Source organism: Scleropages formosus, chromosome 2, assembly GCF_900964775.1.
Source record: "Scleropages formosus chromosome 2, fSclFor1.1, whole genome shotgun sequence".
NCBI classification, from domain to species: Eukaryota; Metazoa; Chordata; class Actinopteri; order Osteoglossiformes; family Osteoglossidae; genus Scleropages; species Scleropages formosus.
Genome location: NC_041807.1, coordinates 24,556,666 through 24,572,353, shown reverse-complemented (window position 1 = coordinate 24,572,353; position 15,688 = coordinate 24,556,666). Strand labels below are relative to the sequence as shown.

At 42.8% G+C, this 15,688-nt stretch overlaps 2 protein-coding genes across 10 annotated transcripts in view; one reads left to right on the top strand and one right to left on the bottom strand.

Moving 5' to 3' along the window:
- LOC108938819 (receptor-type tyrosine-protein phosphatase gamma-like) overlaps positions 1-9,518 on the top strand; it is a 145,118-nt gene extending 135,600 nt beyond the window's left edge. The window contains exons 16-29 of the mRNA XM_018759760.2: positions 1,225-1,321; positions 1,480-1,562; positions 1,716-1,850; positions 1,997-2,131; positions 2,456-2,616; positions 2,829-2,964; positions 3,423-3,569; positions 5,732-5,825; positions 6,033-6,109; positions 6,220-6,348; positions 6,619-6,765; positions 6,855-6,997; positions 7,759-7,894; positions 8,302-9,518. Of these exons, the coding sequence (XP_018615276.2) occupies positions 1,225-1,321; positions 1,480-1,562; positions 1,716-1,850; positions 1,997-2,131; positions 2,456-2,616; positions 2,829-2,964; positions 3,423-3,569; positions 5,732-5,825; positions 6,033-6,109; positions 6,220-6,348; positions 6,619-6,765; positions 6,855-6,997; positions 7,759-7,894; positions 8,302-8,448 (1,767 nt within the window). The 3' untranslated portion in view covers positions 8,449-9,518. The remainder of the gene's footprint in view (positions 1-1,224; positions 1,322-1,479; positions 1,563-1,715; positions 1,851-1,996; positions 2,132-2,455; positions 2,617-2,828; positions 2,965-3,422; positions 3,570-5,731; positions 5,826-6,032; positions 6,110-6,219; positions 6,349-6,618; positions 6,766-6,854; positions 6,998-7,758; positions 7,895-8,301) is intronic.
- A 3,320-nt stretch (positions 9,519-12,838) lies between these two features.
- LOC108939444 (calcium-dependent secretion activator 1-like) overlaps positions 12,839-15,688 on the bottom strand; it is a 99,063-nt gene continuing 96,213 nt past the window's right edge. For all 9 annotated transcript variants that reach the window (XM_029249943.1, XM_029249944.1, XM_029249947.1 and 6 more), the window contains 2 exons: positions 14,930-15,034; positions 12,839-14,071 (listed from right to left, as the gene is read on the bottom strand). In XM_029249943.1, the coding sequence (XP_029105776.1) occupies positions 13,895-14,071; positions 14,930-15,034 (282 nt within the window). In that variant the 3' untranslated portion in view covers positions 12,839-13,894. The remainder of the gene's footprint in view (positions 14,072-14,929; positions 15,035-15,688) is intronic.

Below are 15,688 nucleotides of genomic sequence, written 5' to 3'. Positions count from 1 at the left end.
ATTCTAAGCTGTCTAGGCCCTGAGCCAGCAAAGCAGCCCCATACCATTATAATCCCTCCACCATACTTTACAGTTTGGGTGAGGTCTTGGTGTTGATATTCTCTGTTTTTTTGCTCCAAACTTAGTGCTCTGTAGAAGGTCAGCTTCTATCATTTGTTCACAAGACATTGTTTGAGTAGTGCTGTAGAACCTCCAGGCAGTCTTTCCACCTAACCCAAGTTTGCTAAATATTTTATTTGAAGGGCAGTGGCTTCTTCTGTGGTAACCTTCCACTAAAAATACTTTTGCTCATTGTTTTCTTATTTCAAACTCATGAACACCGATATCAGGTGCAAGAGATTTCTGCCTGGCTATGGGATGATGGAGGCTCAAGTCTTTAGAAATCCTTTTAGAATGCTTTTCAGTCTTGTGAGCTTCTACAGATCCCATGAAAACTGTTGCGATTCGGGGATTGTGCACTTCAACAGAATTTTCTTGTTGTGGAGGTTTTCTTAATACGGCAGGATAGGTGAAATCCCACCTGATTCATTGATTGGAATACTCCAATTACCTCTTTTCAAGATTCAAGTCATTCTAGAGGTTCACCTGCTTCTCCATCAATTACCTTTATTATTTAAGCACTTTGTTTGTTAAAGATATGAAATTTAAAATGTGTGTTTGTTCAGTTAGACTCTCTAGATTATGACTTGGATGAAGATCAGATCACATTTTAGGAGCCTGTGTTGCAGAAATCTAAATTCAACTTTTTCCTCACAGCTTTGTTTGTCCTTTTTAGATTAAACTAGTGGATATCAAGTACATTATCTGTTGTTGTTATTATAATCATCATTTATGACTGCAACATAGTATTTAGCTGTTGTCTTCATCCACTGTTGCTCACTGGATAGTTGATGTGAGTCACCAAGGAAGAAGTAAGGGTTACAGCACCAGGAGATGCATAACAGATGGTCCTTGGAAGGACCTTCATATCAGGCCACTTTCATCCCTTCAACCTACCTGTGTACCATATGCCAGCATTGGCAGTTAGAAATGTGTGCAGTCATTTTGTTATGAAATTTTGAGCAAAAAGGATATTGTCAGAGCAGGGTGGTTGAAAGCGCTGCTTTGTTTACTTAGTCATATTGTGTGTTTTGTGTGGCACCGGGTGTGTTCAACCCTTTGCCCTGCTGCATGAGTCAGAATATACTTCTGTGTGTCATTCACTGACTCCTTCTGTTCCCCCAGGTTGTCCAACACTGCACAGCTGACATGAAGATCATAGCTGAGCATTCCAACCATCCTGACAACAAGCACAAGAACAGATACATCAACATCATTGCCTGTAAGTGCTTTCCATGTGGCCCTTGGAAGTGTGGTTTGTGAAGAGCCTTGCGATCTGATATGCCAGCCTGAGTTTCAACTAGGCATGTTTCTGATGCACAAATTTTTGTCACTGACCCTAATGGCTCACTTTCTCTCACCCTTTTTGTTTCTGTGAAGATGATCACAGTAGGGTGAAGCTACGGGCTTTAGCAGGGAAAGATGCCAAACATAGTGACTACATCAATGCCAACTATGTGGACGTAAGCTTTATTTCATAGGACTTCTACAGTACCAAAGCTTGCACTCTTTGTGTGGAGGAGGGAGGGACTTTTTTTTTTTTTTTTTTCCCTCCCCCTCTGTTTGTGACTCACTGGTTGCCTGTATCCATTTGTGACTCACTGTGCACCTGTCAGGGCTACAACAAGCCAAAGGCCTACATTGCTGCCCAGGGCCCACTGAAGTCTACCTTTGAAGACTTCTGGAGGATGATCTGGGAGCAGAACACAGGCATCATTGTGATGATCACAAACCTTGTGGAAAAGGGCAGGGTGGGTAGGCACTGAACCTTTCATTCCTGCTGTTTACGGTATTAAGCCTGTCACACGCACCGCAGCTCTGAGACTGTCCGGCGTGCTCTAGGAGTGCCCTGTCTGCATCCTGTCAGCTGGGGTTGTCTCTTCTATCCATCTCTCAGAGGAAATGTGACCAGTACTGGCCCTCAGAGAACAGCGAGGAGTACGGAAGCATTGTGGTGACGCTGAAGAGCACCAAGGTGCACGCCTGCTACACGCTGCGACGGTTCCTTGTGCGGAACACAAAAGTTAAGAAGGTGCTCGTCGACGTCCTTGATGCCAACTCAGATGTTGTCATATATAAGTGGCTGTAGTCTTTTTCTAACGTGGACTTGCATGTACTTTGTGTGTGTTTGTAACCTGTTGATACACCACGGTACTCGTACTGAGGCTGTATAAAAATGTCTTTAGAAAGTTGTTTACCTAAACCATACTCAGCGTGTGTAATGTTGACAGGAATCAAGATTTGTCCACAAAAGCATCCTGTTTTTTGTGAACCACTTGGCGATCAATAACCGCTGTTGCAGAAATCTACTGAGCACGGTATGAGCTTTCCTCATGTGAGTCCGTTCTCTTGGCAGGGTCAGAAGGGCAGGCACAACGAGCGCACAGTCGTTCAGTACCACTACACGCAGTGGCCTGACATGGGAGTGCCCGAGTACACCCTGCCTGTCCTCACATTCATCAGCAGGTCCTCAGCGGCACAGATGCCAGACATGGGGCCAATGGTGGTACACTGCAGGTAAGGGGTGCTGTAAGGAGTGTCGATCCAGTACTGTTACACTGCAGTTGGTGGGGGTGGGGGGGGCACTTTTGGAAACATTAGTTCAGCGATTCTTGATTTTATTTAAATTTGGCACATTTGCGGTGTCAAACTGAGACTCACAATGCTGCCTGGACAACTTGTGGGATGCGATCAAGCTTGCTATATGCGTTTGCCCATGTCTCCCGTAGCGCTGGCGTTGGCAGGACGGGAACGTACATTGTTATCGACAGCATGCTGCAGCAGATACAGGACAAAGGCACGGTCAATGTGCTGGGGTTCCTCAAACACATCCGCACCCAGCGCAACTACCTGGTCCAAACAGAGGTAACCTCTCACTTGAGCAGTGCTGTGTTCGCAGCGTTTTATTTTTTTGTGGTTCTCTGTGTCGGTGTTACTACTGCACGCATCTGCGGATGCTGCTTCTTTTTACTGTCGGTGAAGATGTCCAGTATTTTTATTTTTATTTTTAAAAAGTCATGTCCCAGTTGGGCCCAGTGTTGTGTTCCATGGGTTAATGTATTAAAGGCTGTCAAATAGTTACACTTAAGGAATTTAAAAATATGCCAGTTTCCAAAGTACATGGTCCTACCACAGAATTTTCCAAGATGCATCCTTTCATATCTTGGTAGATTAGTTCTTAAATCCTTTACGGTCCCATCCACCTCGTCCCCCCCTAGAAAGTTAAGAGAAAGAAGCTGGAAGTAATGTCACTTAGACCCACCGGCACTTTTATGGGTGCACACTCCAGTTCCCTTCAAAGACCCGTTGCCTCTCCCATGCAGGAGCAGTATGTTTTCATCCACGATGCCTTGCTGGAAGCTATTCTGGGCAAAGAGACGGAAGTGCCGGTCTCCCAGCTGCACAGCTATGTCAACAGCATCCTCACGCCGGGCCCAGGTGGCAGGACACGCCTCGAGAAGCAATTTAAGGTCAGGGTCCTGGGGAGGCATAGCATACACCTCCTAGCATCCTCACCCTGTCTGCTTGCATTCTTCTGGACGTTAAAGTGGGTCTGACATGTTGAAGGATGGGTTCTACTTCAGCTTGTGCCCCTTTGGGAATAAGGCAGAAAGTAGTAAAATAAGAAACTCACGGAAGTGACACACGGTGTGGTTCCCTGCTCACTCAACAGTCAATGAGTCCGCTGCCTCCACTTTGCGTCTTGCTGACACTACACCTCCGAGATGTTGCTGATTCAGTCTCCGAGGTGTCAAGACTCACCAGCCTCTATTGAGAATGCCCCTCCACCTTTTCATGCAAACGGACTCGTATTAGCGAGGGGTTCAGGACAATCGTACTTGGTGTCTCGGTGTGTCCTTTGTGTTGAGAAACCCTGTTCTTCTTCAACCTTTTTTTAAACTTAGTGTTGCATAGCTACTATCATTAAAATAATTTCTACCGAATATGAGTATTGGGTTATTAGTAAATGGTGGGTTGGTACTGTTAAAATTTGCTAGGTTTTGCTCAGCCTACTACACTCAGTTCCTTAACCACTGAAAGATTTCCTGTCCTCTGTGATACAGGCGGCTGGAGTCATGGGGTCTTTCCTGCGCAGTTATCTGTCGGTACTTGCGCAAGACTACTTCTCATTCCTGCTCTTGGTTCACTCAGAGGGTGACTAATAGTATAACTATTAGTAATACTAATATTGTAACTAAACAGTAAGTCAAACAGTAGACTGACTTTATGAACCATTAAGCGAAGGTCACTTTATACCATAGCACAACCTTCACCCAGGTCTGCTCTTACAGGTGAGCTCAGCGTTTCAAGAAGCTTTGTGGTTGCATCCTCGGGCTGAGGCAGCATACTTTGAAAGCGCGGGGCTCTTTGAACGTGATCGAGACTGACCTTTCCTCCGTGGTGCTGCACAAAAGGAGTAGGGCTAGGAGCGAAAGTGCCGGGATCATGTGCATAATACAGTACTGCTCGAAAGCGTGTGTCCTTTAGTTTTACCACAAAAAAGTAAGTTAATGACAATCGGTCTTTCTCATGTGACGTAATAGGTGTGTAATGACCAGTTCCATATGTTGCTTCCGAGGAATTTGTGTCTGTAGTAGAAACACGGAGGTAGTGCAGGTTGAAACATAAGCAAACCCCAAGTCGGATTGGTTAAACCAGGTAGGTACGTAGAATCCGGTGTGTAAATCAGTCATTTAGCTTTAAGTTTATTTTAATAATTTATAGGAAAATATTGCCCATCTCTATGGGGTCTATATACTTTGAGGGAGCACTGTAATTCCTAACTTCTGTATAGAGGTACTCAGCCACCAGCCTCACGCAGTTATAAGGAAGAGAAGAACACACACACACACACACACACACACGCGCGCGCACAGATGTTTCTTGAAAAACTGCATAAAGGCACTTAGAAAAGCTGCTTTACTTTTGGTCCCAGCCCTTTTAATAACACACTAATTTCAGTGTCTTTAGCCTGAGATGTTTAAACAAACTGTGCTGAAACACAACTGCTATCAAAATAGATTAATAGCACTGATTAAACACAGCTTAAATTGCAGTGATCAGCAGCAGTTATATAACACTGTTTTACAGTAAATTAATGGTGCCTCTTACATGCCTTTGACTGTAAACAGCTACTCTGGGTGGGAGTAAAATAAAAGGGACAGAAATATGCAAAAAAAAAAAAAAAAAAGATTTCCGCAAATAACGCTTATGAACATTCCACGTACCAACTGAGCTACTAGTTAATAGCACGATTCCTCTTTACCTGTGTTCTCGCATCATGTGTCGTTTACAAAACTATATGGCGCACACTTGTTATGATATGTCAGCTATGGTTTTTTGTACTCTTTATATCGTGAGATTTATGCGATGAACCAGTTTATGCAGTCTGATTTTATGCGCTGTGTCTGTACCACACAGTCCCAGGGTAAGGTGACGGGTTGCATCGATTCAATCGGTGCGTGTGTTAGGGCACGTCCTGCGCCTTGCTCGGTGGAAAGAGTCGAAATTGGAGACTCGGGGAAAGTCCGGCACCTTAGGGCGGCGCACAGATGGCGCGCAGGTGTGGCTTCTCTCTGCTGAGCAGATCCCGTCACCGCTAGCGATGATTCTCCTTTGGTCACTCCTACAGCTGGTGACACAGTGCAATGCCCGCTACATCGAGTGCTTCAGCGCCCAGAAGGACTGCAACAAGGAGAAGAACCGCAACTCCTCGGTGGTGCCCTGTGAGCGCTTCCTTTCCTCCTTGCTGTCCCCATTACTCTCATGTTCTATCATTCGTGTCGGTGCGCTCATCAAAGGCATAATGTCTGGCCTTCATCTCTCTGTGGGTGGGGCTGAATGATGCCTGACATGCGGTGTCTTCTTTTTTTTCTTTTATGTGATGGAATTTAATTAGCTTTCTCTCCTCTCCAAAAACCCCTCCCATCCAGCGGAACGAGCGAGAGTGGCCCTGGCACCGCTTCCCGGAATGAAAGGCAGCGATTATATCAACGCCTCCTACATAATGGTAGGGCACCTTCTACCTTTACCGTGTTCACTCGTGGATTCTGGATTTTTACTTCCCTCAGCTAGTGGAGCTGCTTGGTTCCTTAGCCTGCTCGTATTTTGACCACACAGGGCTACTTCAGGAGTAATGAGTTCATCATTACCCAGCATCCCCTGCCCCACACAACCAAGGACTTCTGGCGGATGATCTGGGACCACAATGCACAGATCATCGTCATGCTTCCTGACAACCAGGGCTTGGTGAGCGCCCTATCGACCGGCGGCTCAGTGCATCTTTTCCGCAGTGAAAGATTCTAGTAGCTCGTTCCTGACCGAGTCTGTTCTTTCGTCGACGTCAATTTGTTCCGGTCAGTTTTTAACGGAGCGTGAGGAAAGGAGACTTATAACCACTCCGCTGTTGCTCTGTTGTGTAGCATCGGTTTTCTCGCTGGCGTCATTGATTTTCTATCCTGTGAACCTTGGACGGTGGTGTGTCCGGCTCTCAAAGCCTGTGCCGGTGCCATTTCTCAGGCCGAGGATGAGTTTGTTTACTGGCCGAGTCGGGAGGAAGCGATGAACTGCGAGGCCTTCACCGTCACACTCATCAGCAAGGACAGGCTGTGCCTCTCCAGTGAGGAGCAGATCATCATTCATGACTTTATTCTGGAGGCCACACAGGTATGCTGAGCTTGTCCATTTTCTTAGGGGTTTTTTTTTTTTTTTAAAGAGTAAGCAGTCTTTATAACACGTGTCTAATTTTTCCCCAGGATGACTATGTGCTCGAGGTGCGACACTTTCAGTGCCCTAAATGGCCAAATCCAGACGCCCCAATCAGCAGCACTTTCGAGCTCATCAATGTCATTAAGGAAGAGGCCATGACTCGAGACGGACCAACCATAGTGCATGATGAGTGAGTGCCCACCCCTTCTCTCGGTGCTTCTCCCCCGAGTTATTTTATAGCACTCTTCATGTATCTCAATTGATTTGCGTCAGTCTCATATTTAATGCAGTCGCCAGCACTGCTGGACATCTGGATACAGTGGGTTCGCTGCCTGACATTGTGCATTTAGATAATTGCTGCTTGTTCCCACTTCGACATTTCCAAGGCCTCCAAAGTAATTCATGAAGTAAAGGGGCTCTTCCTGAAATTACACGTACATCTTTAGCTCATAGCTGGGTGTGAAGATAGATAAGTGCTATGTCTTCTACCGACTGAGACGGCGGGTTTCGTAGCATTAGTGATGTTTTGTCTAAGGACAGAGGATATGAGGTGGGCAGAGTTGGATGCTGAGCTGCGGCAAAGGTGTCCCGGATCTGTAAAGGGTTCTAGCTGTGTAAAGAATGCAGTGCGGTCAAGGGTATCAGAGGAACACGTCCTTCCTCAGCAGACAGATGCAGGGTACCCTTCACCAGACTGCATTCTTTCATTTCACAAAATAACTATATCTCTGTGATATTGAGATGTTGTTGATACCATTGACCTGTAATACGTTTTTGCCACGATTTTCTATCGTAAATATTGAACGGAGGAAGGCCAAGCACACTGTTCCGTGCTCACATTGAGGAAGGAACAGTCCTCGCACCTCATGCCAGCATCTTGCTCCTCCTAGTGGCCACCGGTGGGATTTGCCACTGCCACTGCTCACCTGCTCTTGCTTGGGCTCTCTGCAGGTTTGGGGCTGTTTCGGCCGGGATGCTCTGCGCTCTCAGCACCCTGTCCCAGCAGCTGGAGAGCGAGAATGCCGTCGATGTCTACCAGGTGGCTAAAATGATCAACCTCATGAGACCTGGAGTTTTCACAGACATTGTAAGTAATGCTAAATTGTTGTGGGATGGATTATGAATTTTGATTTCGAATCACAGTTAGCCTAGTGTTTATTATATTCTTATAGGAACGTCAGCAGTATTCCCATTTTCAGGTATTTTGCTACAGTAGAATTCATCAGATTGCATTCCACAGTGGATGCGGCTTCCCACATTATAATAAAGTACAGGACATATAAAATCACCCATTACAATGAGGGAGAAGCATCTAGTCTCAACCAGCAAAGCCACACCTCTTATTTCCTTTTTTTTCCAACTTACTTAGAAGTGGAGAGTCACAATTCGGGGTCTGTTCTGAAAATGCTAAATCTTTACAGTGAGAATTGCCTTTACTGCAGTGTCCGTTAGTTTACCGTGAACTGAAGTTGCAGCATTTTCCTGCCATTTCAGGAGCAGTACCAGTATCTTTACAAGGCCATGCTCAGCCTGGTCAGCACCAAGGAGAATGGGTTGGGCCCCATGTCCATGGACAAAAATGGCACTGTGGTAATCATGGACGAATCGGACCCTGCAGAAAGCATGGAGTCACTCGTGTGAAGGCAGAGAGCTGTGGAAGAGGCACTTAATTTGTAAAATTTCAAGGACTCGACAGACTTTTCTTGAGGCCTTTTTTTGCCAGACTCATGGTTAAATGAAATAACCTGGTTACTTTTTTACACTGAGAAAAAAAAAAAAAAAAAGTTTTTTATATTTATTTTTTGCCATTTTTTGTCAATGTTAATCTACTGAGCATTTGCACCAGTTTTTAAGTTCCCCGCGATGAAACAGTTCTCTCTAGTTTGCACTATTCTGTCAGTGTTACTGCCTTGTTATAATTAGATAGACGATACTCATCGAGCCCCAATTCGGCATTCCACAGCGAACACTTCACTCGGTGATTTTTTTTTTTTTTCTTCCCCATTTTTTTTTTTTTTTTTATTTGTTTATTACAACTATGAGAAGCACGAAAATTGTGCCTCGGCCAACTTGGCTTGAGAAGGAAATTGAAGATGATGTAGTTGAAAGCAGTTAACTCAGAGGCTTAGTATAACATATATCGGCTGCATTACCAGGTCATGGCTCATTGCATTTGAAGTTTAGTTTATTTTATAGGACAGCCATGTATAATTATTAAACTTGAGACGTTTATCATGTCGGTTTATTGAATAACAGCTATACGGAAAAGGGTAAATACTTTGCATCAATTGTATTTTATTTTAATAATCCATTTGAGTGTAACCTATATTTTAATTGTCTCATCTCAGCTTCTTCACTGCTGCTTCTAATGAGGGTCACGGTGCTTTTGTTTTTAAAATTAAAATGATCGCGTATGTATGTGTATAGCTTCCCATTCATAATTGCTTGTGGTTAGTGACTTTGACTCAGCCTGTCAGTCAGTCCGTCCTCAGAGAACTGAAGACATGCAGTAGAAGATGTGAGACTTGGAGGTTCGGCTTAATTTTTCACTTTATTGTTGCTTTATAGCTGTTGTTGCCGGCAGCCAGAGAGGCAACAAAGACCTTAAACGGTGAAACACCCGTGTGCTCTGACCATTATTTTGAACACATGCACGGTTCAATAGGACCAATGTTATAATTTTCTTTCAGTTTTGTGATGTGGGTCTTTCGTTATAGTCTTGCGTTTTTTCCAACATTTTTTCCATTCTTGCTTGATTTTTTTTTTAATTTTTTTTTTTTTTTTTTCTGTTTTATGAAAAGTTTAGCCTGGGTCAGAGGTTGGTTGGCATTGTTGTGACATGCCAGAATTTCACCTTTGGGTTTCGTGTTCGATCTGTAAATGTACAGGTGAGATTGTTTGGCGTATACCTGCATCTTTCAGAGGGGTTGCGCTGAGGGTTTTACGAGTATATCCGCTTGTCAGCGTTACAGCTGAAGTGAAACGATGCCTTGTTTTCCTCTCTGTCTCAGTCTCTGCCTGTACAAACAGCGGCCTGTGTCTTTATCACACACGTAGAAGAACAGATCGGCACCCGTTCCTCATACAACTGCCTTGGTGATACAGTTACTGTAACGGAAAACACGCATTGATGAAAATTTAATTTATCAACTTTACCAAAGATATAAACCTAATGCAGTGTGACATTGATGCTTTTGTTTGCATTGTTGCATTCGTTTTCGTTTGTGTTCCAGCAATGTCGCCGACAAAATATTCCAGTTAACGCGTACAGTAACCGTCATGACGCAGCTCATTCTGCGTTTATAATGTTGTTGCAATGTTAACACAACATAGTGAGAATACTTCTGGTAGGCAAATATCAGATGATTCATTCAGTTGCTCCAAGTGAGTGTTTTTGTGTCTTCATATGCATATATTCGCTACACCTCCTTTTCAAAATCCCACCTCTGTTCAATAAAATCTGCTTTGAAATTTTTGCACTTGCTCCTTACGTTGCTTTTTAAATTAATTTCTTTCATTGTCAGTTTGCATATATCCTCAACAAGACACACAGCCTTTATGAAAACCTCAGATGGGTTCAACTTTTTTTTTTTTTTTTCCCTCTCTCTCTCTCTTTTTTCTCACTGAAACCTGTTGTGCTCCTTAATCATTTGGAAACAGATGCTCTAAACCTAGAAGAAAAAAGGATAAACTGGAGTTTCTGTTTTTTGCTTGGTGTTCTCACGGGAATGTCACCCAGTATGTCACAATTCTCCAACATTTGGGGAGTTTACCTGAATTCTCATTGTCACTTAGAGCATTTCTATCACAACTGCAATATTATCATTTTCCATTCATTAATTTTATTTGCAAATCAGTATATGAGCTGCATATAATTCATTGTTTCTTGTTGTTCTGTTTACTTTTCATTTATATGTCAGTCCTTTAAAGCCGTTTTCATGCATTGCATTGCATTTTTGCTTTAATACCCATATGACCTAAAGAGCTAAGAATCACCGCTATACTTTTAGAGTTATATTTTCATATACGACTATTTTATTTCAAGGGTTGCAGCAGTTTCATTGTGCTCGTAGTGGAAAAAGTAGGAATGGAGTCCTCCAGGAATTCAAGTTGTGACTGTATTCCACATTCCAAGGATCATATACCTTCTCCTCGCTTTGGGACAGTACTTTTTGTTTTTTAATGATTTCCTTTAATGTTTTCTTTTGCAGTTCAGTTAGTATGTGCAGCAGAAAAGTAAATCATTCAATCAGTTTGTCTGTTCCCCATTTCAAGGTGGTGGGTGATGCATTCCTTTTTTTCCTCGGTAAAAGGAGAAGGTTTTGTTCAAAGCTATATTGAATCATTCTACTATAGTGTTATTTAATATGTAAATTGTATTGCTATAAAATAAAGTATGGGTTTTGATGTACTTTATCCAAATCTGTGTCTGAAATTTCTTGATGCCACGTTTGTAATACTTCGCAAGCCCTGACTCGCAATCACATTTACATTTACACTTCTTGCAGAAGAAAATACATTATATTTGTACATATGTGCATTATACTCTACATGTATATACAGTATGTAGTACATTGTATTTACTATATTTAGAATATGGAAATTTTGCCGGCTTAAAAACGTTTTCTCACTTGAAAATAGTATCTCGCTCATGTTTCATTTTAAGTTGAATACTGTGTGTCATTCAATTAATTTCATGGGATAACTTTCATGAAATAATCTCTTGTAAGACATCCTGGGTCTGCCCTAGGGTATCCCGCTGGCCAGTGCAGTGGGTCTGAACTCTTTGCTATTATTTTTTTCAAAATGGTAAAGAAACATCTCCTGAAGAAGCCGCACATGATCCTATGTTGCCACGTGTCCCAGTTATGAACCATGAGCTGCTGTTACCATGCACCTCAGCGTAATACTTCCGACTGAGTTAGTGCACGGTGCGCTTTAGGTAAATAACACACCACTTATACTATTTTGTACACTTCTAATGTTTTTATTGGCTATTAGTGATGTATGCATGCCATGTGGGGTAAAAGAAGGGATGGAAGAGCTGCAGGTGAGAACAAACATCCTGGCCAAGGTCTGGTTATTTTTTATGCTTTCTTCTTTACGATTCTTTCTTACCTCTGCCAAGGCCTCAAAACACCCAGCTGTGTGCATGAGCCACCCCGAGAGAGAGACAGGTACCTCCCAGCTGTTGTCTCCTTCCTTTGCTTTCCATGCTGCTGACATTTAACGGCATTCTGTATCACCTGGAGAGGTTTCATGGAGGAGACTGGAGATGGCTGCAGTAGTCCAAGGGGGATGTTGCCATGGTCTGGACCAGAAACTGTGTAAAGCTGGTTGTGAGATAAGGGTGGGTCCTGCCCATGTTGTGCAGGACAGGAATATGGTGTCATTGTTTTGAGACAAGCAGAGACGTGAGTGGATCGTTGTGATTCATATGGTGAGCCTCCCAGGCTCTGAATCCATCGAGCGAGTTGTGCAGTTTCGCAGTGAGTTCTCCACAGGTGGACAGACCAGCTGGAGGTGAAGGCTCTGGGTTTTATTTTTGTATATCATTATTTATATTCTCTTTATTTTATTAAACATGCACTTGGCAGTACCAAAGAAAGCGGCATTTCGCGTGTTGGTTTGCTAGTAGACTGCGGCCTTCAGAAAATATGTTTTCCCATGAACAACTAACTTGATACTTCAGTAGTTTTTGTCCTGATACTTTCTTAGTTTTAAAAGCTAAATACTTTTTGAGGTGAGAAAATGGAGCTTTAGCTCTGTTTCATGGTGATGCAGCACATAAAGCAGCTGCCTTGTTGCGCCTGAGTTACATATTCAGGCATACGTTCAAATACAGTTCCCAGTGTTTTTCTTTGTATATATCTAGAATTTTATTTATTTAATGGTACTGCTTTTAATTGTATTGTTCCTGACTACTCTCACCTCTTGTGTGTAGCTAGTGATAGACTGTTCAAATTAAATGGCAAACACTTAAGCAGGACAGTTAAAAGCATTGCATTTGTACAGTAATATTTATTGAGAGGCCACAGCTCTTGCATATTACAACTGTAGGCTTTATAAAGCCAAAGCAAAAAATGAATCCACAAGCTAATTCACATTAAAACAAGGCTTTTGGAGAAGACAGGAATTCCAGGCATGCAGCTACAGCCGACTGCAATATACAGCATCATATTTACATAACAGTGAGGGAAATGCTGTTGGACATATTGTACCACCAAGTTACAAAATAAATTAATAATGCAAACACAAGTTTATTTCCAAGAATGGCAATTAATTAAATGAAAGGAACATCTTTTTTTTTTCTTTTGTTTGCTTTCAAATAGATTATGTAAAAGTGCTAAAAGTTCAACTAAAATATAAAAAAATTTACGCTGTAAATCGGTTCAAACATAAAAATAAACAGATTTCCAAGATATCACAATGTAGCTATGAGGATATTGCATCTGTAAATACCAACTCATTTGTGTTGCTGCTCAATAGTGTCGTCTTAATTGATCTTGATGTGAGGGTGGTGTGGCTTTGACTAAAGGGACGGAAACTTTAATAGCATTGAGGTACAACAACGGAGGTGCTCAGCGGATGAAAACACTAACAGCATCAAACTTAAATACAGAAGATGCATCTTCTCAATTTTAAACAGTTGGCATCCACTTAAAAACGAACAAGACAAGGGGTCCATACACTCATCTTCACAACATGTACCATCGATGTATGTAAAGAACGTTAAAGAAGCGCCATATAGGATTGCATTTAACAGGGACACACCTAGAAAGAGTTCCTAATTATCTCACTCAACATTGTCAAACAAATGGTACTCCATATTGCTTAGGAACACATAGGAATGAATTTACAAATCAATGAGTCAAAATCAGTGCTAACATTATTAAAACACAGCTAAAATGTCAATAATGGTTTTAAATTCATTATTATTTTCATTAGTATAATTATTACTGTTATTGTTATACTTCCTTCATGGGCATTTAGAGCGGACAGGTTCCTAGAGTGGCTAACTGAATAACAAGAGTTGGTACATGCATTGGTTCTTCAGGCTGAGCCAAAGGAGAACAGCACAGGCTCTCTAGTCATCCTCCTCATCTTCCTCGTCGCTGTCCTTCATGGAGATGCCCTGCATGCCGCCCTCCCGCACAGACGCAGCAGCTTCTTCCATCGTTAGCCTATTGCGCACTGTTTCATACATTTTGCTGTTGAGGGTGGAGTCGAGCACTCCCTGCAGACGAAAATCCCGGTATGTTTTCTGTTAGGGGAGGAAAAAGAGATCAGATTCAACAAGGAGCACCTTGCTGTATGCAGCCATTTAGCACAGCACACAAGGCTATAATGTTTCATCTGTGGAACTGTCATGCGAACGATATAAAACGCACTGAGAATTTCAGATCTATCTATCTCACAGTTTCTGGATATTTTGTAGTTTGTGATTCACTGTGGGAGGCTTGCAGCTTTAAGAAGTTACTGCTTTGAGCTTCGACTGGAGGTGCAAGCACGTGCAGCAATACCTCCGGAAGCCTAACTGGCGTGAGATCACAACAAAATATTCATAATATCGTGAATTACCATAAAAATGCTATTTTTCAGGGCATGCTGCTTCATCTCTCGCCTGCTCCTCACTGGATGAAGAGTAATGCTTTTAAATAAAATCCTAGAATATTGCTGACGTTGCTTTACTTACACTGGAGTTTGTGCAGAAGTACGGGCATTGCAGTCAGGTGTGTTTGAATGTCTACAGAGACTTGGATTCCAAGCAGGTAAGATGTAATTCTTCTAATATGCATTACATTTCATAATACATGTACAAATTATTAGTGAAACGTACTAATTGAGCTAAACTTCATACAGAGCACACAACTGGGCCTCCGAAGGGCCACGATTTAAAATGGATGTTCTCAGTTCCTGCTCTTAATTGCAGAGAGCAATAAAAAAAAAATATATATCCTCTGAAATCTGTAGGACTCTCCCGCAAACTGTTTCAGATTCTTCATTACCTTTGGAGGGAAGTTCTAGTCTGGAGCAGCATTATAGTGACAGACATTCTTGCGATTAACATTTCCTTCTAGACTTTAAAAACCATGTCTTTTACATGGTGCCCCAGCAGTACCTTCACAATCCTGATGAGGATTTTAAGCTGATAGACATGGAGCTGGAGGTCCATGCGGTCAGTCAGCCATGTTGCCAGAAGGTTCATGGTGCTGGTGTACCATTGCTGAAACACAGACAGACAGCATTCTCCAGCAACACACAGACATGTGCACAAGTACACATCCACACAGACACATACACACACACACACACACAGAAAACACAGATACCATGACAGCAATGATCTTATCTTATGAACTTTACCATTCCGCAGGATATCCTTTAAATCGAGTTAAAAAGCAAACAAGAAAGCTGGAATCTGAAGGCTTCACCAAAGTTACATACTGAAAAGCAAAGCTTGGTGCACTCATCATGCTTTCTGACACAAATATAAGCACACACTTGAGCTTTCTTTTCTCATCCCAAAGCACCACCTCTCTGATAGCAGAAGAATTCAATAAAACAGCATTTTCTGGGGTCCTGAAACAACCCTGCCTGTAACTGTGCTCTTTGCTGTGGAAGGCCTGTATCGTGTTGTGTAGTTTTGGTCTGAGTCACCCTGACCCTAACCTGCCCCTATGTGACAAGGAGTTCAGCAGTGGAAGAACATTTGCTGCCAAGCTGCTTTTCGGGGCAAAGGGAGCAAGTGAGCCGGTGCACGTGAGCCGGTGCCTCTGGAAGCCCACGGGAGACCACACTGTTGCCGCAGGCTGCCGATTGCCTGCGGCTAGGGACATGTACCCCTTCCCGATTTGAGAATGTGTGCTGTCAAGGGCGT